Raw genomic sequence first — 27,692 nt, 5'->3', positions numbered from 1 at the left:
AGTTTTTCATATTTTTTCTGATATCTCATGTTTAAATTAGACTTTTCAGTATTAAAATGAGTACATTTAAATATGTTTAGTTAACAATGCATATAATGCCGTTTCCTGAAAATAAATTATTTCTGTTTCTGTACCTACTTTAAAAGTAACTTAGTTTCCAGGACCAAAAAAAGTTCAACCTTTCAAACCTTTAAATCACTGTTCTCATGGGGGATTCTGGTAACTTTTGCATCTTGATTTACAGTAAGGATAGGATAAAGTACCTGTAGGGAAAAGTGACTTAATATATTATATGTGTTACATATGTATATATAAAGATACGGACATAGAAGGGATCCTGTGAGGCAGGGGCTAGCCAGTGTGTGTGTGTGTGATGGGGAGAAAAAGTACAGTGATGCATATGTGTGAAAACGTCATAATGAAACCCATTTTCTAAGGTTACTATGTTAACAATAAAACATTTAAAAATAAAATAGGAATTGGTAGCATATATTTTTAGTGCTCAGAGAGTCTCTTAATTATGTTTCTTTCCTAAGTTTGTCTGTTTTACTTTATTCTTTATTCATGGAAGTTGATTACTCTAGAGCACAGCAATGCAGAATTTGTTTTTCAAAACATGGAATATTTGATATGTCAAAATAACGATGTTTTGATGGTGGTAAAATGAAGTTTAGAGATTTCTGTGTTCATGGCTGTTTTCAAGACTTTTTCTTTTACTGTAGTATCCCCCAGCAGTCCAACACTTGATTGATCTTGGTGCAGTAGAGTTCTTATCTAAGCTCCGTCCCAATGTGGAACCAGCAATTCAGGCGGAGATTGATGGCATTCTCGATGGACTTTTTGTTCTTCCGTCAGAAGTTCCTGTCCTGTGTTCTGCCACTTACCAAACTGATAAAATTGGTAACTGCTTTTCTGTATTGTATTTTGTTTAAACTCTTTGTTACATTGTGTGTGTGTGTGTGTGTGTGTGTGTGTGTATCTATGTATGCATATGAGTGTATGTGTGTGCAATTCATGTCTGCCATGACATGCCTGTGAAGGAAGGACGAGGGCAACTTGGAGTCAGTTCTCTTCCACTAGTGTGGGTTCTGGAGATTAAGTTTAGGCAGTTTAGTCTTGGAGGCTAGGCATCTTTACCAGCTGAGGCATCTTGCCAGCTCATGAATCCTCCCTACTTTTTAATTTAATTTAATTTTAAGGATCTTTTTCCAAGTATATTCAGTGAGAATGAAAGTAACTGGGTACTATAAAGTTTGAGTACTTAGGGGGGCAGCCATCATTCATTGTATACACCATGGATATACACAGTTACTAATCATTTTAATTAGAAACTGTGTTTATCGTACAGTGAAAAAGAGGAAACACACCTTAGTTGGAACTTGGCTGGACAGTTATTTGTTTTTCTTGTTTCAGAAGATACAATATTCAGAGAACAAGTTAGATTGCTTTTTCTTTTTTTAGTTTTAGTAATTATTGAAAGATTGAGAGAAAATAATGCAATTTAAAAGGAGTAATTTTCATTTTATCAGGTGAATTGTTAACATAGTAATTAATGTATTTTCTTTTCAGAATTGTCACAGCAACCTGAAGTTTTAACAGGATATTTTCCCCAAGACAAAAGTAATTTCCAGCAGATGGAAGTACCACCAGGACCACTGGGTGTGTATACATAGGGAAGTGTTTGACTTGTAAAAAAAAAAAAGAAATCTATGAACTCTTCTTCCTTTACTCTGAAGATATAGTGTGGTCAGGCTGGAAAGTTTTAGCACAAAGCTAAATGTTTCATTGCTTTGACTTAGTTTAGGTTTGAGTCTGTGTGGTTTGTCTTACAGCCAGTTGACATAAGACTAGGACATTCTGATTTAGAGCTCTCTTCCAGGAGTCTCCTCTCTAGGGTTTATTTCATCTTGGCTTATAGTCTATCATGAAGGAAATCAAAGAGGAACTAGAAGTAGGAACTGAAGCAAAGACATGGGGGGATGCTTGTTATTGGCTTGTGCTATATGGCTTTCTCAGTCCACTTTATTATACCACCCAGGACTACCTTCCAGGGCCTGACCCCTCCCATATCAGTGAGTCATCAGTGAAATGCCCTACAGACTTGCCTAGAGAAAGCTGATGTTCTGCTCACAAGATAACTAGCTTGTTTCACATTGACCAAAGTTAACCTGTACATGGCTGTGGTTGCATGATGTCTGAGTTCTGCTCTTTATGCCTCCATTGTGGTAAAGAACTTTCTGATTGACCTTCCTAGCAAATTAAATATACATTTTCCCAGTGCCCTGAGCTGTGAGCACTCATCTGTCCTCAGTACTTGAAACAATGCTAAAAATGTGTCAGGCTCCCAGTGTGGATCTCTGAAGGAGAGAATGAATACTTACGAAGTCACAGTGAAAATGGTATTATTCGTGTCCCTATTTTACCAACTAAGACACCAAGAAAAGTTGGAAAATTTGTCCTAGGTGACAAGGAATGGTTAAAAAGTGCATGTGTTAACATTTTATTACATATTATAGTTGAGATGAAAGGGTGTGCTGAAGGAAATATCTGATGTCAAGGATTAACATAAACTTGATTTGGAAACCCTCTGATTTAAAAATCTTTCATGGCAACATAGAGGCTGAATAACAACATAAGAGAACAAGAAGCATCGAAAGCAGGTTTAAATGGTATACTTCCTATGTCTGGGAAAATAAGAAATTTAATCATAATCTCTGCACTTAACAGTTCCATGTTCTTTTCAAATCATCTGACGTATTATTACACACTGTCATGTTTGATTCTTTGACACCTTAAGTTTTGCTGTTCCTTTAACAGGAAAGCCGACTGTGAAGTGGCTGAAGTTTTCTGTGTTTCCTTGGCTACCACTGACCACAACAGACAGACATGTTCTTTCCTCCAATGAATGGTACAATCTTGATATATTACAGGTCTTTTTGGTTCTTTATAGTCATTAAATCTGATAGTTATCACCATAAGTTTTCATTTGGAAAAGGTAACAAGTGTTGAAACATGGTACAGTTTTATATTTCATAAAAGCAAGCTAGAAAATTGTTGTATGTCTATATCTTTGTGCAATCTACATGCCCCGCCCCCCCTTCTCCAGATAGGGTAGCTCAAACTTACTATGTGTGGCCAAGGATGACCTTGAATTCCTGCTGCTCCACCTTTCCCCTCCCTTGCGCTGTGAACACCTGGGTCACACCCAGTTTCCTTTTGTGGTTGGAATCATACATAGTCTTTCATGACACGTCTCTAGTTATGTAGATTGTCTGGTTGCTCATTTCTTGTGCTCTTCATGAAGAACAATGGAAATATTAAACATACTCTTTTTGGTAGAATATATTTTAAAACATGGGTGGCTCCATTAGGAGACAAACTTAATGATGCCGGGAAGGTTGGAGATAGCTGCATTGACTGTCTCTGGTGCGTATTGGCTGACTTATAGAAGCCTTCAGAGTTCTGTTTTTTTTTTTTAATGTTGTTGTTGTTTTTAATATTAATTTTAGGACTGACCATAGTGGCACACTTCTAATGCTAGTACTCTTGAGGCAGAGACAGGTGGATCTCTGTGAGTTTGAGGCTAGCCAGGGCAACATAGTGAGACCCTGTCTTAAAAAAAGAGAAAGTTTTCTTTGTAGTTGTAATTAATTTAGTATGTCTGTGTGTAGGTTTGTGCCTGTGTGAGTGCAGGTGCAAGGGAAATCCAGAAGATGGTTCCAGTCACCTGGAGCAGGAGTTACTGCTACTTGTGAGTTGGTTAATGTGGGTGCAGGGAACTGAAATTGGGTCTGCAAAAGGAGTGTGTGCCCTTGAATACTGCATTCTCTTTCCAGTCCCAATTACTGCTTTTAATATCCATATTCACTTGATACAATTTAATTGAATCACAATAAATGGTTTGTTTCTTTTCATAAGGTGTGAATTTAGATGAAAAATCAAATTTGAAAGAGTTAAGGCAGGATACAGGTGACTTCTGGTAGTACTTACATCATTGTCTTGGGGAAAAATGTTGAAGAAGTAGTGTTGTTTTCAAACAAAATCCCAAACGTTTGATTTTTACCAATAAAGATTGCAGAGCCAGATGTTGGGGTGAAAGCCTACTAGCTCAGAGAAGCAGAAAAAGGAGGCAGTTGACTTTTGTATTCAGCTGACATCCCAGAAAAAAAAAAGCCACTTCTCCTTCTCTACACTGTCTTAAAAATCCCTCAAACTATGTCCCTTCTTTCTACTATCTGTACGTCTCTCTATCTGTCCTCCAGACTTCCTCTCATTTTCTGTTTTTTTCTTTAATATGTTGACTTACTCCACCTCTTGACCTATGTTCACAAAAAGTTCTTGGATTAAATGTGTGCTAGGGCCAAGCCACTCCACAACTAGAAACAGGTTTTTACAGTTCACAATCTTGGGTTTCTAGATGTGCTCAAATGTCCTGCAACAAGGTAGTGTCCACCTCAGAGAGGGTTGTTATTGATTGTGCGGCAGTAGCTGAGGAAGACTAACTCCAGTTGAGTTCTTGAGAGAGATTATGTGCAGTTGCTGCATCTTCAGGTAAGTGGGAGCTAAGGAGTGTGGGGTGCCTAGAGTAGTGAAGATGACTAGAGAATCGAGTTCCCAGAAAGTACCACTGTACAGGCTCTCATTTTTTCTTTTAACTAGAAAGTTGTATTTGACTCCCCAGTCCCATTTGGTAGAGTTGTGATAGTCTCCACATTAAGTGGTTAATGTGATGTACTGTTCCTAAGGATGGTGCGTGGAGGATGCAAAGCCAGCAAGCAGTCCCTGTATTACAAAATGCAGGAACACGGAAGAAGCACCTCCGTAGAGCTGACTAGAAAGGATGGAGGATGCATCCAGGGACTAGTGTGCCTCTGTTGGGGCCTAAGGTGTTAGCAGGGATGTTATGCTGTGCGCTTACAGAGACAGGAGTAGGAGCCCTCTCTCTGAAGTCTGACTCTGTTCTGTCTTAGCTCTTTGAGAAGTAGTAACCACACCCTGATCTGGAACACCTGTGAGCTGCTGAAGGACGTGATCATGCAAGACTTCCCTGCCGAGATTTTTCTTCAGAGGCCAAGGATTGTTCAGGTGAGCATCCTCTGTAACTGTTTTAGGTTTGAAATCAATCAACATCTTATCTCACCACAAATTAGTAAATTGTATGGCAGAATAATAGTCCTTGGTAAGCAAACTTGTACTAATATTTAAGAAATGAAGTATTGAATTACTTAACCTGCTTTCTCTCTAACTGTACAGTTACAGCTCTTTTAGTGGGCAGTAGTCTCATCTAGTACTTGGTGTTGTTTGTCTCAAATTCTCATTTTTAGATTATCTTCCTTTTTAAATTTAAAGTTTTAAATTTCTTGTTGAGTGTGGTGACACACACAGCAGAGTTGCCTGTGGAGGTCAGAGGATAACTATAGAGTTAATTCTCTCTTTGCACCTTTTGTGGGTTCTGGGAATCAAGTTTAGGTCACCAGGTTACATGGCAAGTGCCTTTATCCACTGAGACTTATCCCCAGCCCCATTTATGGGCAATGTAAGGGAGAGAAGAGCTTTGATAATTCCTTAACTTTCAGGGTGGGTAGCAATAGCCTTTGAGGGTCTTTTACGCTTAGGGCATAATGCTGGAGGAGCACACCAGTGCTGGAGCACACCACTGCAGGAGCACACCACTGCAGGAGCACACCACTGCAGGAGCACACCACTGCAGGAGCACACCACTGCAGGAGCACAGCACTGCAGGAGCACAGCACTGCAGGAGCACAGCACTGCAGGAGCACACCACTGCAGGAGCACACCAGTGCAGGAGCACACCACTGCAGGAGCACACCACTGCAGGAGTACACCACTGCAGGAGCACACCACTGCAGGAGCACACCACTGCAGGAGCACACCACTGCAGGAGCACAGCACTGCAGGAGCACACCAGTGCAGGAGCACACCACTGCAGGAGCACACCACTGCAGGAGCACACCACTGCAGGAGCACACCACTGCAGGAGCACAGCACTGCAGGAGCACACCAGTGCAGGAGCACACCAGTGCAGGAGCACAGCACTGCAGGAGCACACCAGTGCAGGAGCACACCACTGCAGGAGTACACCACTGCAGGAGCACACCACTGCAGGAGCACACCACTGCAGGAGCACAGCACTGCAGGAGCACACCAGTGCAGGAGCACACCACTGCAGGAGCACACCAGTGCAGGAGCACAGCACTGCAGGAGCACACCACTGCAGGAGCACACCACTGCAGGAGCACACCACTGCAGGAGCACACCACTGCAGGAGCACACCACTGCAGGAGCACAGCACTGCAGGAGCACAGCACTGCAGGAGCACACCAGTGCAGGAGCACACCACTGCAGGAGCACACCACTGCAGGAGCACAGCACTGCAGGAGCACACCACTGCAGGAGTACACCAGTGCAGGAGCACAGCACTGCAGGAGCACAGCACTGCAGGAGCACACCACTGCAGGAGCACAGCACTGCAGGAGCACACCAGTGCAGGAGCACAGCACTGCAGGAGCACACCACTGCAGGAGCACAGCACTGCAGGAGCACACCACTGCAGGAGTACACCAGTGCAGGAGCACAGCACTGCAGGAGCACAGCACTGCAGGAGCACAGCACTGCAGGAGCACAGCACTGCAGGAGCACACCAGTGCAGGAGCACAGCACTGCAGGAGCACACCACTGCAGGAGCACACCAGTGCAGGAGTACACCAGTGCAGGAGCACACCAGTGCAGGAGCACAGCACTGCAGGAGCACACCAGTGCAGGAGCACACCAGTGCAGGAGTACACCACTGCAGGAGCACACCAGTGCAGGAGCACACCACTGCAGGAGCACAGCACTGCAGGAGCACACCAGTGCAGGAGCACACCACTGCAGGAGCACACCACTGCAGGAGTACACCAGTGCAGGAGCACACCAGTGCAGGAGCACACCACTGCAGGAGCACACCAGTGCAGGAGCACACCAGTGCAGGAGCACAGCACTGCAGGAGCACACCAGTGCAGGAGCACACCAGTGCAGGAGCACAGCACTGCAGGAGCACACCACTCTGGAGAGACGTGCTGTCAGTGAGCAGCACTGATTAGTGCTTTCCCTCCGTGCAGTCTGTTTCTTCTCCAGCAGAGAGAGACCGAGGTGGGGAGAGGGCTGGCTCTTCATTCTCACTGAGGCTGAGTGGACCCCAGTGATTGGAAGAGTGAGCACTTTCCATCACAGATGGCAAATGGAAACAACAAACAAAAAAGCTGTTCATTACCAAAGACTGTGAAGTGTGTGAGGTGCAGAAGTCTTGCTGTGCCTCTGTATGTAGTGTCCTCAGGGAGAAACCGCTTTCCTTCTCCCAGATGCTGTGTTCTATAGATATTAGAAATAGGAAACACTATTTCTTCTTATTTTATGTGTTTGAGTGTTTTTCTGCATGTGTGTCTATATACCACATGTGTACACATGCCTGGTGCCTGTGGAGGTTGGAAGTGGGCATCAGGTCCCTTGGAACTATAGTTATGGAGTGAGCCACCCTGTGGGTGCTGGGAACTGAACCCAGGCTCTCTGCATGGCAACAAGTGCTCATAGCTGGTGAGCATTTTTCACATTCCTAGTCAGCTTTTAGACAGCATTGTTGAGATGAGGTCTGGCTGTGCTGCTCAGGCTGGTCTGAGACTCGCATGGGTTCAGTGCACTGTTGTCTGAGTAGCTGGACTGCAGCAGGCCTTGACCCACTGAGATTTTACTACTTTAGACGTTGCCGTCATTTTTACCAGTATCTTTTTCAAACATTTTTCTGAATAATTATACTTAATTATTATCACTGTCATGTATAAGTGCTCATGCTGTGTGTTTGTCTGTGTGCCTTTTATGGTGCAGTCAGAAGATAGCTTTGTGGACTTGGTTTCTTGCTTTAGTTCATGTGAATTCTGGGTGTCAGGCTTGCTGCAAGAGTGTTGTCTGTCTGGCCCCAGTTTCTCATGCATCATCAAAAGTTGCAACATTACTTTTTCTTAAATGATTCACTTTTTTCTTTTTTTCAGCAGATCCAAATAGTGTATTTTTATCAGTGCAATGTTCTAAACAGAGAATGGAAGATAATCTGCAATATATTCATACAACAAAATGTTATATAGCTGTAAAAACACGAGTGGGCTATAGTTACCATGGAGTTGATAAGCTCAAACCAGAACATCTTATATTTTCTTAAGTGCTACATTTTTCTTTCTTTTTCATGTAGGCCTAAATACATTAATTTTTAGAAACTTAGGTCTTGTTATGTATGCTCACAAACTTGCTATGCAGACCCGACTTCTGCCTTCAAGACCAAGGCTGTCTGCAGTTCCTGCCTCTGCCTCCCACGGGCTGGGGTCCTGGGTCTGGCGAGCAAACCTGTCTGCAGTTCTCTGCACCTGAGCTCTCTGTCTCAGGACTGCCTTCCTTCTTCTCAGGGCCTACTGTGTCTGGTGAAGCTGGCCTTTGGAGGAGACGGGAAGCATCGTCTTGCATTACAGTCGGTGTCCTGTTTGCAGCAGCTGTGCACATGTTTAAGAAACAGACTCAACTTTTACCGAGACCCCAACCTTTTCTCGAATAAACAAGGTACTTTGCTTATCTGTTCAGCAGACAATGATATTCTTTATCTTCTTCAGAGTTTACTGTGTATACATTTCACACTACTGAAGTTCCCACTCCAGAAGTGTTACTGGATCCTTGAATAGAAGGCAGGTGAATGACAGAACTACTGAGATCCCTCCCCCTTGTTTATATAAAACAAACAGAGTAAGAACAAAAGACTCTCATAAAGATTGAGGTTGGGCACTAAGGAAGAGAGACGCGTGCTAATGGATAGTTGCACATATCTAAGGCGGGTGCCGGTTTAAAGGGGTTTACTTTAAGGCTTTTCACACTGCCTATGTATGTGATGTAGGTAATAATTTTCAGCATGCTTATTTTTATCTGAACAACTTTTCTTTCCTTAACAAGTTTATAAGGTGGTTTATGGGGTTCATATGCCATGTGGTTGTGTGGGTCAGGAAAGGTCAATGTAATTCTAACCATAGGAAGTCACAGCATTCATGATTTATTATTTTCTAGGATTTTCTCAGAAAAAGGAATGTATTTCTTTGCAGAGGGCTTAAACACTTTTTAAAGATTATTTCTCTTTATTTTTAATAATCTATAGTTCTGTGTCTGCATGTGGATGTGTACTTCAGTGCAGGAGCCTGAGGTTCCTGGAGCTATAGGTATAGACACGTGTAAGCCATCTGATGTGGGTGCGTGGAGCCAAACCTGGTCTGAGGAAGAACAGCAAGTGTTCCTCACTGCTGAACTGTCCCATATCCTGGCTGTTCTTCCTTTGCCAGTTTCTTTCCTTTAATGTCATGTGTTCCCCACCCTCTAGACTTCTGGTTCTTCATCATAAGATGGCTGTAGCAGAAGTTCCATTTTCTGAAGCTGCTTTATGGTGAATTTACTTGCTTAGATATTTACAGGGTGCTTTTTGGTTTATCTCCAGACTCTTCTATTCTTATAGGTCTGGGGATTAGGATTCAACTCTGACACTTCAAATGGGACTTAGGAAATTTAAATGCATGGTATATATTGTGTTAAATAATTGTTTTGTTTGAAAAACACTGATTTGTATTTAACCAAAACCATGTTTATGCTTTTTGAGATAAATAGATGTGCGGGCAGCCACAGGGCTTTTCAGAGGAAAAGTGCCACCTAGTGGACAGATGGGGTACAGGGTGACCTAGGCACAATGGTCTCCACAACCTGATTTCTGTGTGCTTGTACACTGTACCTTAAAAGGTGAATCCGAAACTCCAGTCATTTGTTATCCCGTGTTACAGTCCCTATTTACTTGGGAGCTTTGCTCATCCCCTGCTACTTGAATATTTGTACTTTAGGCTGTGGGCTTTCATTAATATTTTTGGGATATAGCTTTCTGCAAATAAGCCCAGAGAGCTGGGCCCCATGCTTTACCAGAGAAAGAGTTCTAGTATTACTAGAAATAGTCTATCAAGATGAACTGTATGTGAGGTATGTGCTTTTATATCTCCTGCTATATGCCAGCTGATAGACTAGCCTGTGGGTAGGCAGCTCTGACCAAGCAGCCCTGTACTTGTGGTCTTACGCTTTAGACAGCTGAGGAAGTAATGAAAATCGAGTTTGTTTCTGACAAGAAGTGCTCTCAGGAAACAAAAGGATGATGTGACAGAAGAGGATGCCACATTTTTAGATAATGGTTGACTTTCTCTTGAGAAGTTCAGAGCCCAAAGCACCAAGTGGTGATGTACGTGAACAAGGCAAACATGGCCTGGGAGAGCAGGGTAGCTTGAGCTGGGTACAGGGAAGCGAGGTGAGGTAAAAGAGGTTTTAGGAGCATGTGGATCTTACTAAGCATCTCATCATTATTGAAGTACAGTGAGAAGTGCTATCAGCTATCAGGTATTTACCATTATCTATAGCTATTTGTCAGTACATGCACATACGTGATATGAAATGGTGTTATGGCTACTTTCACTATTACATGTCTTATTTACAGATATATGTGAACACATTTATTTATTCATTGAAACAGGCTCTCATTATGTAGCTTTGGCTGTCTTAGAACTGCCTATGTAGATCAGGCTGCCCTTGAACACACACACACACACACACACACACACACACACACACATACACACATACACACACACTCACAGAGAGAGAGAGAGAGAGAGAGAGAGAGATCCTGCCTGTACCTCTTAATTCTTGGATTAAAGGTGTCAGCCATGTGTACTTATTTATATTATGCCTTTTTAAAAAGTGTGTAATATGATGCATTTAATGTTCACACTGTTTTATAGCTCTCTGTAGACACCCCAAGAAGAGGCCTTAAGTAATAAATCCCCATTTCTTTCTTCTCTAGCTCCCCTGATAACCTCTAGTCTATTTTGTCTATTCTAGATACATGTGAGATCATATAGAATTTGCCATTTTTGTGTTTGGCTTTTTGTTTTTTTTGGCAATAGTTTTAGGCTGTTTCTTCTTTAAACCATTTATCAATAATTCATTCCTTCTTGTGGCTGAATAATTTTTCATTGTGTGTATGTGCCAGATTGTGTTTATTTGTTCATCTCTTGAGGAACGTGTGTTGCATGTGTCAGTGAACAGTGTTCCCCATTGTGTGTGTTAGCGTCTATGTTTGAGTCTTCTGTAATGCAAGAATGGAGCTGAAGATCATGTGCTTGTTCTTTAGCCTTGGAAGGTCTTCAGGCTCCTTTTCTTGGTAGCTACAGCATTTTACATTTTTACTAGCAATGTGTAATGCTTCAGCACATTGTAGCTACCCACTTGTACTCTCACTATTTATCATAACATTTCATAGGTGCTGAGTAGTTTATCACTGTCCTTTTGATTTGCAACTCCAAACACTTAACAACAGATGATGAACTCACGAGTGATTTCTCAAGTGCTGGTTGGTATTTGTGTGTTTTCCTTGGAGAAATGGCTATTCAAATCTTTGCCCAAAGCTGGGCATGGTGGCAAACACCTTAATCCCAGCGCTCAGGGAGTCAAAGTCATGTGGATTGCTCAGAGTTTGAGGACAGCCTGGTCTACAAAGCAAGTCCAGAAAAGCCAAGGCTGCACAGAGAAACTCAGTCTCAAAAACAAAACAAAACAAACCTTCCAAAAAACCAAAAACTAACTCTTTGCCCAATTTTCAGCTGGTTCTTTGTTTACTGTTGAGTTTTAAGAGTTATTAATATATTCAAAATATTAAACCCTAACTAAATACATATTTTGCAAATATTTTACCACCCTGTATTTTGTCCTTATGCTTTTTTGTAATATATTTCAATGTGCAAAGTTTTACAAATGTGATAAAATCTGGTTTATCATTTTTTTTTGGTTGTTTTGTTTTTGTTTTCAATATCTAAGAATCCATGATGATTTTCTTTTATTGACGGGGAGGAGTATTTGTGGTGTTAGAGCATATTTAGATTGACGTTTCATTTTGTTGTAATGTTTGCATGTGGTTCAAGGCAGGGATGCTTTCAGAATTTAAAGTTTGGGGTGCCTTACCCAGTGTGCTCTGCCTCACAGTCTCAGCTGTCATGGCTCAGAGCTCCTTAAAATCAGGTCGGGAATGTGTGAATACTTACTGCAAAGGGTGATTTTTCTCTTTGAATTTTGTCCCTGCAGAATCATCTTGTGTCTTGTTTTTCTTCTCTAAAAGTCTGGTGGATATAATCCAAATGATCAGAAGTCTGTCTTTCTACTAAGGGTTAATTATATTTCTGTTTCTCCAGACACAATCTCCCGGAATTCTTCTTTGTCATACTGTCATGAAGCAAGAGGTCCTTACCATTCCCCCAACCCATCCCCAGGAAGCAGCAGTCCTCGGCCTTCTGTGGTTGGGCGCACAGGCCAGCGACCCCGAGGAGATGGCCAGGACTGGGATGCAGTATCTTCCAGGTGACTGACTCCTGTATCTGTGTCCATTAGAGAGAATTGTTTCTCTTAGATTTTTGCCCTATGTATAAAGCAGTTTAAACCACTGGCTTTCATAATTTTGTTATGATCTTCAGGTTAACAAATGTTATTTTGAAACTCTGCACTCAGTACATATTCATATGTTCTCTCTCACTCTCTGTGACTCTTTCTTTTTATCTTATGTGTGTTTAACTAAAAAATCATGTTTGCTGCATTTTACTCTATTCTGCAGCCAATCTGTTTTCTTAAAAATGGTTTTGATCTACTAAGTTATTTTTATCAGCCATACATAGAACATTACTTATTTCCATGTCAGCTTATCCTAGGCTGTCAGTAACACAATAGCCTTTTCTTGCGAGCCATCCTAAGCAGCGCTTATAAGGTAGGCTGTGTCTTGTCTGGTTGTTGCTGCTGCCCTACAAGCTCCCACGAATTCATCATCCTTGTGAGCATGGTGTTAGGACCACATGTTTTACATTCTTGGTTTTCTTACTCACCTTTAGACAGTTTTATAATGGGATAGGCATTGTCATTATTGACATACTTGCAGAAAAGCCTGCATTTTCAAGGGGTTGAAACCATGACAGTCACTAAAGAGTAGAGTTGGGGTTGCATGTGGCAGAGAGTACAGGGCTAATGTTGTGGCTGGTAATTCACAGGATTCCTTTTTACCTTGCTTTGCACGCTTTACTGCCTTCTTTTTCATGTGGGAACACCTTCCTCACAGGATCTGTCAGACAATGAGGGAAACCTGGTGGTTCCCTTCCATATTTTGGATGGTTGGAATCTTGAAGCTAAGAAATAAGAAAATAGGCATAAAATCTGTGGAGTTTTGAATGTTCTAATAGCACATGTCAGTGATTCAGCTGTAGGTGTGGATAACATAAGACAGAATTTTGAGGACCCGAGGTAAGAATATTTTAACAGAGAAAGCATTTTCAGAATTATTATATGATATTAAGTGTGCTGGTAAGTAGCACATTTCCTATGGTATCTTTTGAGGCCATTCTCCAGTTGCTTACACTGGCTTACTTAGAACATTGGTTGAAAATTACAGAAGACCTCAGCAACCGTGTAAGCTGTTTAGTTTTATCCTCATGATTTGCTCCCATCAGTGCTTTGCTATAAGCCTACTTATTTTCTTTTTAGAAGTGAGTGGGTTATTGCTGCTCGTGTTTGCTGCTATAGGAATGTTCATGTTTCAAAATCATCAATATGAGAAGCAAGGTGTAATAGATGCATTCTTTGCTTCATGTTCAATTTTTCTGTTTTTCTTTTGATGTGTTGCAGTTTGTTGTCTAGTACATGCTAGGTAAGAGCTGTGTCCCCAGTTTCTTCATGTATGGCTAAAGTTCTCTGTGTGGAAGTTAGTGTGAGTTATCGGAATCCTTATATGAATCAGTATGCTGGAGTGTGTGAGCTCTGCAGTGCAGCATGTCTGCTTGGGCTGTTCCTCACTCAAGGTCTGTCTTTGTTTATTTCCAGTGGAGGTAGTAGTCATGCTCATGTGAACTCTAGGATATCTGTGCATTCTCCTTTGGATGTGGCACATGTCGATCTGCCGGAACTGGAAGCAGAGGATGCACTGGAGCTGCAGTTCCAGCAGCTTAGTCTTCCTCAGTTCTGTATCTCCGTCCTGGAGACAGCCGTTCCCCTGCTGAAAACAGGTTAGCGGTATATGGAATTCCATTTTTTACACAGTTTGTGTTTGTTTTACGTGTCTCCTACGACTGACTGACTTTCTTTTATATTAAGGCCTTTAGCGTCTATTTTTACTTATCTCTCCTAAGAAATTAATAAGCCATCTCTTCCTTCTTCACTAAATGTGGGTGCCATGCTGATATTCATATAGAGTACCCTCTTTCATTCATTTGTTGTCATGAGCTTTTTCTGTCTTTTAAATATGAACACTATAAAATTTACATGGAAAAAGTTAAGAAAGATACATTAGGAGAATAGAAAAATTCCCTTTTGCTCTTCAGACACTGTTTGAGTCATTCTCTGTTGCTCACACTTCACACTCATGACTTTTTAAAAAGGATTTACTTATACTTTATGTGTCTGAGTGTTTGGCTTTTGCACGTTGGTATGTGCACCATGTGTGCTTAGTACTCATGGGCTGTAGAAAAGGGCATCAGGTCTCTTTGAATGAGTAACAGAGGGCTATGAAAGAACATGTGGGTACTGGGAACTGAAGCTGAGTTATTTTCAAGAGTTGCAGGTACTCTTATCTGCTAAGCCATCTCTCTAGCCACATTCATACCATATAAGCCAGGATAAGGTAACCAACTCCCTTAACTAGATTTCTAACCTTTATAATAATATGTTTTTCTTTCAAGAAACCCCCAAATATTCTGGGTCACTTTTTATCAATATGTACAAAGTGCCCTTTCCCTAAAGAGTGGTAACAACTGTGACAACATGGCTGCTCTCTGCCAGAGTCTAGTCATGGAGCCTATGTTGTTTGAGCTCATTGTACTGATTTCATGAGCACTATTTTCTGTGTCTGTCACCAACCCATTTTCTCCCTCAGCAGTGGCAGTCAGTGTTTTGTCGTCATGTTTTCACAGGAGGAAACTAGGGTTTAGAATGATCTGCAGACTTACTTACGTTAAGATGGCCGACAACAGGAGTCCTTGCTCTGTTCAGCATTAATCAGTGGACACATAGTGTTGGAAGCAGCAGTGATTTTTATTCTGAAGGCTGTACTTTCCTGCTCAGTTTTGGAGATTGAACCAGGTGTTCATGTTTTCTAGGCCAGGACTCACCTGTATAAAACTACACATTTTAGCAGTTAATAAAGTTGTTTAGATATGAGTTTTGTCCTTGTTACTGTAATTATTAAAAAATTCATATTAATAGTTAAACATTTAAGTTTTTTGTTTGTTCTGTTTTTGTTTTTTTGCCTGCATGAAGGTGATAGAGAAATAGAGCAAAGGTATAGATTTGAGAAGCATTTCTGTCTTGAAAAGCCCCATCCCCTTCTTTCCCACAGTGGGGCCGTGGCTTCCAGGAGTGAGTGCACATGCTTTCCCATGCTGACGGTGCTGTGTAGTGGGAGAGCTGAACTTTGCCATCGTCAAGTCTTTTTTTTTTTTTTTTTTTTTTTGTTTGGTATATTGGGAAGAACAGTTTTAGACTTAATGATTTTACATTTAACCTTTATTTAATTTGTTGTAAAAAGTCAGATTGATAATTATAAAGCTCTATATTGCACATAAAAATTTGTAAATGTTCCCTTGCCCTTTTGCAGTAAATTATTGCATAATTTGTAATTGTTCAATACTGCTCCAGCTGTTCTAATGAAAAAAAAAATGAATTAGATCCCTTTGGTTCAGGATTTGTTTACTAATAATTCACTAGGAATTAACCATTAACCCTTAAGATACAGGACAGGACAGTCTTATTTGAAAGTTGGCCTCACACAGGATTTTGGAAAATGTTTTTGTTTTCTGTTTCAGCAGAGAAAGGAGATTAAGTTTCTTTTAGGGGAGTGTTGGTTTTGTTCTTTTGAAATGGTCTGGTGATATGGCCAAAGCATGTCATGTGTCCCAGTGCTGGGATTACAAGAGTGTACCACCATGTGTAGGTAGCTTGTCCTGTCTTGGAATGTTTTGTTTGTTTGTTTGTTTGCTTGTTTTAGACAGTCTCAGGTATGCCAGCTTAGTCTTAAACTTACTGCATAGCTCAAAATGACCCTGAATTTCCATTCTTCTTTCCTTCACTCTTGAGTAATGGGATCAGAGCTGTGCCCAACTGTACCTGGGGTAGACCATGGTGGAAATGGAGCTTAGGGCCTCAAGCAATCTAGGCAAGCATTCTCCCAACTTTTAGTTACATTGTCAGCATTGGATGGTTTTTCTTACAATTTCTTCAGTATATGATATTGTGGGCGGACATTTATTCTTTCAGTTCCTATGGTATAGGATTAGTTTCCCATGTGACTCTTATGTGTGAAAATATTCATCAGTAATGAAACTTAAAGCTTCTGGTAGTAGACAGAAATGATTAGAATGCGTTTTCTAAACTTGCTTGTTTTGTTGTATATAATGTGCAGCATGGAAAGTCTTGAGTTTGGTTTTGTTTAAATCTGTTTCACTGTATTTTTAGTTATTTCTACTTGGAAGTACCTTTTCCACTTATGAGCACCTTTAATTTGTTGTAGTGAGATTGTGACTTTTTCATTAATCTCTGCCAGCAGTTTAAAAACGTCAAGGATGGGGAAGTAGGCATTTGGAAGCATGCCTAGCTAGAGGGTCCAACTAATTAGCTGAAAATCAAGTGACTTTCTTTTCCATTGTGGTTCTCCTCTTTTTGTATCTAGGCAGCAGAGAAATGACAATAAGAGTTCTGGAACTGCTTGTAGAAGACATGATGCTCATTGGACAAGCAATTTCATCTGAAATCTGGGATGATAACGGCCTCTTTGCTATAGATATGGTGAGGATCATTATTTTCTTTTAGAGTATAGTAGGTTTTGCTTTCTAACAAAATTCATGATAGATTCATTTTGTATGCATTTCTAAGTGAATCTTTCTCATTGGTTTGGTTTACTTTAATAGAGACAGTTCCAAACCCAAAAGAGGCTACTGGGTATGATAGCTGTCATGACATGATCCTCCTGTTCTGTAACAGAACTGTGGTGCCTAATTTAAAAGTTCACCAGTTTGTATTGCTAAGTTCTGATTAGTTCATAAAAGAGCAAAATAAATCACTTTAGTTGTTAGCATATGTAGGATAGCTTGAGAATAGCAAACTGACATCATTGAACAATTCATAAAGCAGTGTTTCCCAGCAGGTTTTTTAAAATTTTATTTTATTTTATTTTTTGACTTGGAGTAAATTTATATCTTAGGACTTACAGTTGAAACATACCTGAAAGTTACTTGAAAGGGCTCTTTTTTTTCCTTAAAATTTCAAGAAACAGTTATATTGGCTCAGTTTGTTCTTAAAAAAGGTAAAAATGTAACTCATAAAAATATAACTCAGGTTTCTCTCCATAAAAATTTATTTCCTGATGTCATTATAAATGAATTTTAAAGGAAAAAGTGTTTGCTTTGGTCCTAGTATATAGAAATATAACTGAATGTTGTTTATTGATCTTTTATGAGCTTGTTGAACTTGCTGGTTCTCAGAGGGTTTTCCTTCATTGTTTTGGTTTGGTAATTTATTTCTGTGGAATCACACTATTTCTGAATAAACAGTGTTAGGATTATGCTATCTGTGAATAAAGATAGCTTCATTTCTGTTTAATCAGTTTAGATATACTTTAGTTTGTTTTTGTTGTCCCATTGCTGTGGCTAGATCATTGAATACAGTGGGAGTGGATGTGCTGAGAGCCCTGTTCTTCATCCTGTGGGGGAATCAGCAGTCTTTAAGGATTAGATAAAGGCTGAGCTTTCCAGTTTTGTTAGGCACCCTGATGAAGCTGAGAAGATCTCTGTATTCCTTAATTTGATGGGTGCTTTTTCCCTTTTTTTCTTGAACGGATGTTGGATTTTGTCCTTCCTTTTTCAGTGTCTCATAGAGATGATCCTTTTTTTGAATAGAAGTTATTCATTTATGTATCTGTTCATTTTATACTTGAGACTTAGCCTTGGTAGATAGTCCAGGTTGACCTTGAACTCAGTATTTCCTGCTTCAGTGCCCCTACTGTATCCTCATGGTGAGCCCCTGTGCCTGGCTGTGTAGTACACTGTCATTTTTAATACATTTTTTAAAGATTTATTTATATTTATTGTATATACAGTGTTCTGCCTGCATGTATGTCTACAGGGTAGAAGAGGGCACCAGATCTCATTATAGATGGTTGTGAGCCACCATGTGGTTGCTGGGAATTGAACTCAGGAACTTTGGAAGAACAGCTACTGTTCTTAACCTCTGAGCGATCTCCCCAGACCCCATTTTTAATACATTTGTCCTTGTAGAGTTAGAAGCTGTTCTAACAAGTGGCTGAAGTCATTTCAGAACAGTCTTACTTCTTTCAGACTTATTTAAATTTTGGTAGAAAGGTTCTCAAACAGTGGCTTTAAAGTAGAACAGTTTTGCTCTCCAATGGGCATTTGTTATTATCTAGAGATGTTTTTATATATTATAGTTGGAGTAGTACTGGCATCTAGCAGATAGAAGCCAGAACAGCTCTTCATAAGAAATACAGTTTTAGCTGAAGGTGTATCAAGACTGAAAAAGGAAAAATCCAAAGTGTTAGAGAATCCTCCTTACGTAGGTCTGTACTTACACAGGAGTCTCCTTCTGGGTGTGATGTAGCTCCCTGGGACCCCTTTGGATGACTGCAGTGATTTCTGATGACTTATACCGATTGAAGCTTGAATCTTTATTGTCCTATCTGTGCCCTAGGGTTTGCATTTGTTAAACCTCAGTGGTTACATTTGGCCCACATTTATGCACTTTATAGCTGTAACCCAGATCACCCATCTCAGCAGGGAGTGGGGTTGTGCTTGGCTTCCAGACCTCTGTATGCACTGCCCTCATGTGTAGTTACTTGGCCTGTAGTCTCTTACCACCTCAGATTCTACACAGTCTCCATTTTAAACCACCATGGCTGTCAGACTCCATGGGCCACTTGTCTGTTTTCTCTACTCTACTTGCAGGCACAGTAGGACCTTCTTTTTTTTCTTCCCTGACGTGACAGTTTTTACTGCTAAGTTTCTAGTTCCCACTAATTTTTTCCTTATTTTGTGCAACTTTTTAGTTGTTTCTTATGAAGAAGTGACTAGTTGTTATTACTATTTTATGACCTAAAGCAAAGGCTTTAAATTATACTGTTTAAGCCACTGACTTATCTGGAAGTTATCAGTTTTAATTGCACAGTTATCTCCAGTATAGATACTGGATCTCTCTTAGAGTCAATATGTGTGGACAAATGCTGTGCTGGTTAGTTTTGTCAACTCAACAAAAACTAGAATCACCCGGGAAGAGGATACCTCAGGTGAGGAGTTGCTGCCATTAGATTGGCCTTTGGGCATATCTGGGGGTTTTCTTAGCTGGTAATTAATGCAGGAGAACCTAGTTAACTGTGGGCAGTGCCCTTAGATGGGCCTGTGCTGTGTAAAAAAAGGAGCTGAGCGAGTCAGAGAAAGGAGCTAGTAAGCAGAGTTTCACTTTGTCTGTACTTCCATTCCTGTCTTTAGTTTCTTGTCTGAGTTCCTCGCTGACTTCCCACAGTGATGAATGAGATATGGAAGTGTAAGACAGACAAACCCCTTCTTCCCCCAAGCTGTTGGTCATGATTTACCACAGCAAAAGAAAGCAAACGAGGGCAGGTGCTTTGCCCCACACTCTTTGTTTGTTTGTTTTTTTTTTTTTGGTAGATAATTCCAGAAGTATACAATAGTTTCAGGAATGTTTTATTAGGAGATCTATAAACTGCCAAAGTTTGGTTGTTATTTTTTCTGCTAGAGATTAAACCCAGGACCTGTTACACAAGAATTTTACTACTGAGATACATCCTTAGCCCTCAGTGTATCATTATATAATTTCAAACTGTAACTTTTTGACATTTCAGTGGAACATAAATCCTTTGTCACTTATGTTTTATTTTGAAATTATCTGATAAACATTTTTCTTGAAAGAATTATAGTATTTCTTTTGATAATGTCAAGTAGTAATGTCTGTTCTCTTTATTTCCCTTTCATTTTGTTTATCTAGCTAGGGAGGTAGATATAAATAAATAATAATAATTTACAAATTATAATTTATTAGTCATAAAATATGTATCACTTTTAAGATAACTTGTTTAGTGTTTTGTGGGTGTTTGTGATCAAACCTGGGGCCTTACATGTTTTAGGCGTGTTCTTTCTACTGAGTTGTGTCCCTAGCCCATGTGATGAGTTGCAGTTACTGAATTTTTTTTTGTTACTGTGATTATTTTGTCTTTATTTAATTAAGATTTGATTTCCAGAGGGCCTCTGAAAGACTCTACCTAGCATTGTATCAAAGCAGATGCTGAGACTCATAACCAAACCTTTGGCAGAGTGCGGGGAATCATATGAAAGAAGGGGGAGTTAGTATGACCTGGAGAGGATTGGAGCTCTACAAGGACCTAATATATCTGGGCACAGGGATCTTTTATGAGACTGATTCTCCAACCAAGGACCATGTATGGATATAACCTAGAACCCCTGCTTGGATGTAGCCCATGGCGGCTCAGTGTCCAAGTGGGTTCCTTAGTGAAGGGAACAGGGACTGTCTCGACATGAACTTAGGGGCTGGCTCTTTGACCTACCCCCCACCTGAGGGAAGAGCAACCTGCTAGGCCACAGAGGTGGACATTGCAGCCAGTCCTGAAGAAACCTGGTAAGCTAGGGTCAGATGGAAGGGGAGGAGACCTCCCCTATCAGTGGACTTGGAGAGGGACAGGGAGGAGATGCGGGAGGAGGGTGAGATTGGGAGGGAATGAGGGAGCAGGCTACAGCTGGGACACAAAGTTAATAAACTGTAACTAATATTTAAAAAATAAAATAAAAAAAGAGAAAAAATATTTGATTTCCCTGGAGCTTGATTGGGGCCTGTAATCCCAGCATTCAGGGAGGCAGAGGCAGGTGGATGTCTGTGAGTTTGAGGCCAGCCTGGTCTACAAAGCAAGTCTAGGACAGCCAAGGCTACACAGAAAAAAACCTGTCTTGAAAAACAAAACAATACAAAACAAAACAAAATGAAAAAAAAAAAAAAGAGGGAGATAGAAAGCCCTGGAGGAGACAGAAACTCCACAAGGAGAACAGAGTCAAAATACCTGGGCCCAAGGGGTCCTGCAGTGACTAATACTCCACCTAAGCACTATGCATGGAGAGGACCTAGACCCCCTGTTCGAAGAAGGAAGCCCATTGGCTGCTCAGATTCCAAATGGGTTCCTGAGTAAGGGGTACAAGAGGCTGTTTCTGACATGAATTCTGTGGCTAGCTCTTTGATCACTTCCCCTTGGGGGATGAAGCTTTGCCAGGCCACAGAGAAAGATGATGCAGCCAGCTTTGATGAGACCTGATAAGCTAGGGTCAGATAGAAGGGGAGGAGGTCCTCCCCTCACAGGAGACTAGGGAAAGGGCATAGGGGCAGAATAGAAAAGGTGGGTGGGACTGGGAGAAGATGAGGGAGGGAGTTGCAGCGGGGATACAAAGTGAGTAAATTGTAATAAATAAATATATAAATGAAATTAAATTTAAAAACAAAAAAGCCCAAAAGATTTGTTTTAGCTGTTAGAATGGGCTTTTAGAAATCCTTAGGAATAGAAGTCAGAACATAAAAACACAACTGAAATACAGATAGTGCATGTACATAATAAATACATATGCATTAGTTAGCTTTCTCGTGCTGTAATGAATAACAAGGCAATTAACCTGTCAGGGTTATTTTGACTCACAGTATTAGAGCTTATAGTTTAAGACTAAGTGGGCCCAGTGCTTTGGGTTCAAGTAGCTGTGTGTGGCAACAGTGGTTATCTGTGCATGATGGTGGTCTGCATAGCTCACAGCTAAGAAGCAAAGAAAGGACGAGGCTAAGGTCCCTCAGTCCTCTTCAGATGAATGCCTTCAGTGACCTAAGCTACCTCCTGATAGCTTCCCCCTGGAGACCAAGCCTTTAGCACTTAGACTCTGGAGGCCGTTAAGTTTCTAGCTACAACAGCACCACATATGCAAATACTTAGTGTTTTTTCTTTTTTTTTTCTTTTTTCGTGGTACATATGTCTTGAAGAGATAAAATAAATGATGTATAATAGGTATAATGTGTTTTCAAGCCCTTCAATTTCAGATAATAGTATTCATTTGTTTGCTTTTTTTGTTTCTGAGACAGTCTCATGTACTGGCCTCCTGTTTGCTGTGTAGCCAAAGATGATCTTGAACTTCTGATCCTCGTGCATCAACTTCCTAAATGTTGGGATTATGAGCATGAGCTACCTTGCCATGGTATTAAATTACTGCATGCTGAGCAGTAAGTCAGCTAACTAAACTGCATCCCTAGTTTCTGATAAAATATTTTTTATTTTAGTTTTATTTTTAAAGTTATACTCCTTTATAGTACTTTTTAAAAAACGATTTTTTTTTTCACATATTGAAGGTTTTCAGCAAGTTATTTTATCTTTAGAAATGAGAGGAATGGATTATCAGGCTTTAAAGGGATTCTTGGCCAGAACATTTATCTGTGAATGTTAGTCATTCACTTTTTACTTTTGGCTGCTGATCTTTTGTGACTCAGTGGAATCTTTTTTCCTGTAAAGATTAAATCTGTTATATAAGTACTAATTGGTATGTAAGAAAAATGCTTGGTCAGCCATCAGTACTCGGAATGATACATGGTTTACTTAAGAATAAATACCTCCTTGGTAAAGGTGTTTTCCTCAGTGTTATATTAAAAGAAGCAAAAACCTGAAATTCCTCTATGTTCCTACTTTGACAAACTTTAAGATGAAAGATAAACAGTAAATGAGTAATAAAATGTATTTTTATCAATTTAGAAATGAAGCACTTGAGGATATATAATCATATTTCTAGAGAGTTCTAAATAGTTCAGTCATGTCTAACACTCTGTAATTTAGTTTTGTTAAGCAGTGTAATGAAGCTTCTAGAATGGAATACTTCTATTCATTTGAAGTAATAAAAATACTGTTGTTAAAACAGAAAATTTATTGCTAGGCATAAAGTGCATTTTCCTGGAGCACCCCTCTACTTAGCATATACAGTCAGGTCTGTGTTTCCCCTTATGCACCTGACAGTTAGGTCAGGGAGCTGGGGGCTCAGCTATTCTTCCAGATAACTTCCAGCTCCTCTTGCTGTCCTTCATTTTGTTTCATATCAATCTCTGTGTCATTGCTGTCACTGTAGATCACTGACAAGCAGCCCCCCTTTTTGTCTTCAGGACTCTTGCTTCTACATTCCTCAGTAACTCGCAGTGAGTGAGTAGTGTTCTCAGTGTGCAGGTTTTCCATTTCAGTTTCCCTGTATACAGTGTGGGAGCAAGACTTCCAGTGTGTCCTGCCACTGTCCTGCTGCACTGTCTCATGGAAGCTGGCCTTTTATGGACCAGCTAGTTTAGTGCACATGCCAGTATACCTACAATAGATTTTGGTCTATATTGGCATTACTTGGCAAATCAGTCTATTTAGCTTTATGATTTTCTTTAGATGTTAATCTTACCTTTTACTATAAAGATGCAGTGTTTTGGTTAAGTGATAAGTTACATGGAAATTTATAATGGTAAAATATTTCCTCTTGGAAAAACTCTACTACTTGAGAAGAAAGATGACATAATTTGACAATTGTTCTTTTAGTTATTTGGTTTCTGTTTTATTATTTAATGAACATTTGAATCAATATGAGAATATATCTGTTAAATTACTTCCTCTTCCCCATTATATTTGCCGTTGAATTCAGCCCATAGTAAGTTTGACACACACACATTTGAAGCAAAGGTCTATATGTGTCTTTGTTCCAGTTCAGAAAATCAGGCAGTGGAAACTGGGGGTAGCTTATAGTCCAGTAAGCTTTTGTATTTCATTGTTTTTGTTATTATTAGTTAGGAGTTTTTTTCTTTAAGATAGAAATTTTATTTTTATTTTTATTTTTTGACATTATTTATTATTTTTTTAATATTAGTTACAGTTTGTTAACTTTGTATTCCAGCTGTATCCCACTCCCTCTTTTCCTCCTAATTCCACCCTCCCTCATCTCCTCATGGCTCCTTTCCAAGTCCACTGATAGGGAAGGACCTTTTCCCCTTTCATCTGATCCTGGTTTATCAGGTATCTTCAGGACTGGCTGCAAAGTCCTCCTATGTGGCCTAGCTTCTCCCTTGGGGTGTGGGGGGGAGGTCAAAGAGCCCACCATTGAGTTCATGTCAGAAACAGTCCCTTTTGTTAGGGGTACCCTAACAAAGATACCCCTTATTAGCGTACCCACTTGGATCCTGAGCTAGCCAGAACCTGGAAACAACTCAGATGTTCCTCAACTGAGGAATGGATACAGAAATTGTGGTACTTTCACACAATGGAATACTACTCAGCAATTAAAAATGAGGAAATCATGAAATTTGCAGGCAAATGTGGGACCTAGAAATGATCATCATCCCAAAAGCAGAAAGACACACATGATATCTACTCACTTATATAGACCCATAAGATAGGATAAACATAATGAAATCTATACACCTAAAGAAGATAAACAAGAAAGAGGACCCAGGGTATGATGATCAATCCTCACTTAGAAAAACAAATGGGATGGACATTAGATGAAGGAGTTTTTCTTAAATACTCAAGAACTGTAGCTTTTCTTTACAATGTCAGTGCATTTGCCATTCTTTTGTACTTTTTATTATCATCAGATGTTGGTTATTTTTGTTGAATGGAATAAATTTTTGTGTTGGTTTGTTAATGATAATATTTTAACAATAATATTCTATGTATTCTCAATGTCATTTGTATATTTACATGCAAAATTGATTGTTTGTTTAGTTTTGTCTTGTCTGAATGTTTCCAGAAAGAGAAACTGCTGCAAGTACTGGGGTCCCTTGGAGAAACCATGTGTTACCGTAAAAACAGTTTTAGCTTGGAGCAGGCAGAGGCTCTGTCGGTGCATCACAGGATGGCCTTTGTCAGCATCACGCTGTTCACAGTTCGACTGTTGCAGATCCTTCTCCCTGTAGAAAAGGTAAGGGAGAAGAGGCAGGGTGCTTAAGAGTTACCGAAAATTGTGAGTGCTATTCAATGGTGTGGAGGTATGTTCTACTTTAGAGTATTTTCAAAATATATGTGCCGTGTCCTGCATGGCCCCTGGAGACCTGATTAGGGTGATGAGAGAATGGAGAAAGGGCAGACGCACAGACCCATGCACAGAAGACTGGGGTCAGGTGGGCTGTTTGCTCTGATGGAGACGCACACCGCCTGCAGCAACCCAGAAACTTAAGTGTATTTATTTTATACATCTGCGTCGAGGAGGTGGTTTTTTTTTTTGTTGTATACAGCTGAACAAAGACATAGGTTTAGCTAATTTTGGTAGGGGGCTTCAGTCTAGTTACCGTTCAGTTGTTGTGAAGAGACATCATGCGACCAAGGCAGCTTAATTCCAGGTTTGCTTACAGTTTTAGAGGGTGAGTCCATGCCTATCATGGTGGGGAGCATGGCGGCAGGCAAGCAAGGCAATGGAGCAGTAAGGTGAGAACTTATATCTTATCCACCAGCAGCAGAGAGAGAGACAGACAGAGACAGAAACAGACAGAGGAAGAGACAGAGAGACAGACACAGAAATAGATACATATACAAAGAGACAGAGAGACAGACACAGAAATAGATACATATACAAAGAGACAGAGACAGGCAGACAGAGAGAGAGACAGAGAGAGAGATAGAGACACGAGACAGAGACAGATGGCGAGAGAGAGACAGTAAAGTAGGCCTGGCCTGGCATTTTGGAATCGCACACCCCACCTCCAGTGACACACCTCCTTCCACATGGCCACACCTTCTAGTCCTTCCCGAACAGTCACCAACTGGGTGCAGACATTTACATACATGAGCCTGTGGGACCGTTCTTATTCCGAGCCCCTCGTTACAGGGGAGCAGGGCTAGGTGGCAGGCCTATTGGAGGAGGCCGCTGTGCTGGGTCATCCTCGCATACACTGCACACCTGTCACAGGCTTTGGAAACTCCTGACATTCTCCGTGTGGCTGAGGCACTGGGCTCCGCGACATGGCTGTGCCCATGTCATCAATGCACATACAGAGGAAGTCATTTGTCACACATCACCCAAGGCTTTCTCCATGTCTGTTAAATGCTTCTGATGCAGCTTGACTGCTGGTTCAGTAGCAGTTCCTTGTGATCTCTGGAATCTGGTTATGGAGAGAAAACATGGTGGCCTCTAGCCTGGGTGTTTGGCTTATCTTGTTCAAAAACTAGAACAACTTGAAAACCGGTAAGATCCTTCCCTTCTCTCAGGCCTCTTCTCAGGGCTGCTTGTAGGAGCTGCTGCTTGCTGGCCTTGTCCACCAAGAGGTTGAAGCAGAGCTATTTCCTGAGGTGCTGCCCAGCCTGCTTTGTAGTGGCCAGTGCTCTGCTATAAATGAGTCCCCACCTAAGAAGGCATAGGCCTCCTCAGACCTAACATCACAGACAAGGGCGCTGGTATCCTCCTGCTTTAGCTCAAGGCCAAGCACAAGAGAGCCCACAGCCCCAACCACCTGTACACCTGGAGAAAGAGGGCCTGAACACAGATCTGGGCAGGCTGGCTAGAAGCCCAGGAACTGTTTCAGAGTGGGCAGATCAACGCTAACTAAAAAGGACTCACTACACTAAACCTAAACTTGTGGAACTCTGAAAACCTAAAGAATCCTTACAGTTAGGGAGATGAGTATAATCCATAAAGAAAACACTGCTGGCAGAATCTCCTTCAGAGTACTAAAATATAAATTTAAGGTCAAGTGTAACTGCCTCTTTCTGGGTTCTGCTTACCCCATGTTTTACACTTAGCATGCACTTCCTTTTTCTTCCTCCCTCTCCCTCTTCTACCCCTCTCTTTCTCTTTCTCTTTCTCTTTCTCTTTCTCTTTCTCTTTCTCTTTCTCTTTCTCTTTCTCTTTCTCTTTCTCTTTCTCTTTCTCTTCCTCTTCCTCTTCCTCTTCCTCTTCCTCTTCCTCTTCCTCTTTCTGTCTCTGTCTCTTTCTCTGTCTCTTTCTCTTTCTCTTTCTCTTTATTTTTCTCTTTCTCTTTCTTTGCATATTCCTATTGAATCTGTACAACTTGGTCCTGGAAACCTGACTCAGGTGACAAAGGAATAAAGATAGAAAAGAGACACACACACATGGAGACACGCCAGGAGCCACCTGAAAACCCAGTGTGAAGGAGGAAGTTTTATTGTGGATAGCTGAGGGAGGAAGAAAGTTTAGCTTGTCTGGGTAGGAGGTCTCTCTGGGAGCAGTCTCAGCCTGCAGTTTTCTAAGAGAGAGCTGTGGGTGCTGGTTTCTGCACACTGGTCAGCCTTCCCTAAATACACATTCTTGGATCACAAGAAGGTTTGCCAGTTCCCTGAGCCTGACTGGGGAAGATCGCCATGCCATGGTCTGAGATATTGGGGTGCTGGGTATGGTTGTGCCCCTGTTATCAGTACACATCACTCAAGACTTCTTTCTTTCCTTACACACTACTCATGGCTTCCTCTGTTCCCCATGATACAGCAATTTTGAGAGAGATAGAGAAAGTGAGTAGCA

General features: G+C 40.8%; 1 protein-coding gene across 1 annotated transcript in view; it reads left to right on the top strand.

The window, feature by feature from the left end:
- The window catches only part of Rttn (rotatin), a 165,977-nt gene that overhangs the window by 986 nt on the left and 137,299 nt on the right, over positions 1-27,692 (top strand). Inside the window, exons 3-11 of the mRNA XM_060376958.1 lie at positions 723-900; positions 1,570-1,659; positions 2,818-2,908; positions 4,971-5,085; positions 8,454-8,604; positions 12,303-12,468; positions 13,972-14,153; positions 16,811-16,926; positions 24,972-25,142. Of these exons, the coding sequence (XP_060232941.1) occupies positions 723-900; positions 1,570-1,659; positions 2,818-2,908; positions 4,971-5,085; positions 8,454-8,604; positions 12,303-12,468; positions 13,972-14,153; positions 16,811-16,926; positions 24,972-25,142 (1,260 nt within the window). The remainder of the gene's footprint in view (positions 1-722; positions 901-1,569; positions 1,660-2,817; positions 2,909-4,970; positions 5,086-8,453; positions 8,605-12,302; positions 12,469-13,971; positions 14,154-16,810; positions 16,927-24,971; positions 25,143-27,692) is intronic.

The sequence above is a fragment of the Meriones unguiculatus genome, chromosome 2, assembly GCF_030254825.1.
Source record: "Meriones unguiculatus strain TT.TT164.6M chromosome 2, Bangor_MerUng_6.1, whole genome shotgun sequence".
Taxonomy (NCBI): Eukaryota; Metazoa; Chordata; class Mammalia; order Rodentia; family Muridae; genus Meriones; species Meriones unguiculatus.
This window is presented reverse-complemented; position numbering and strand designations above follow the sequence as displayed.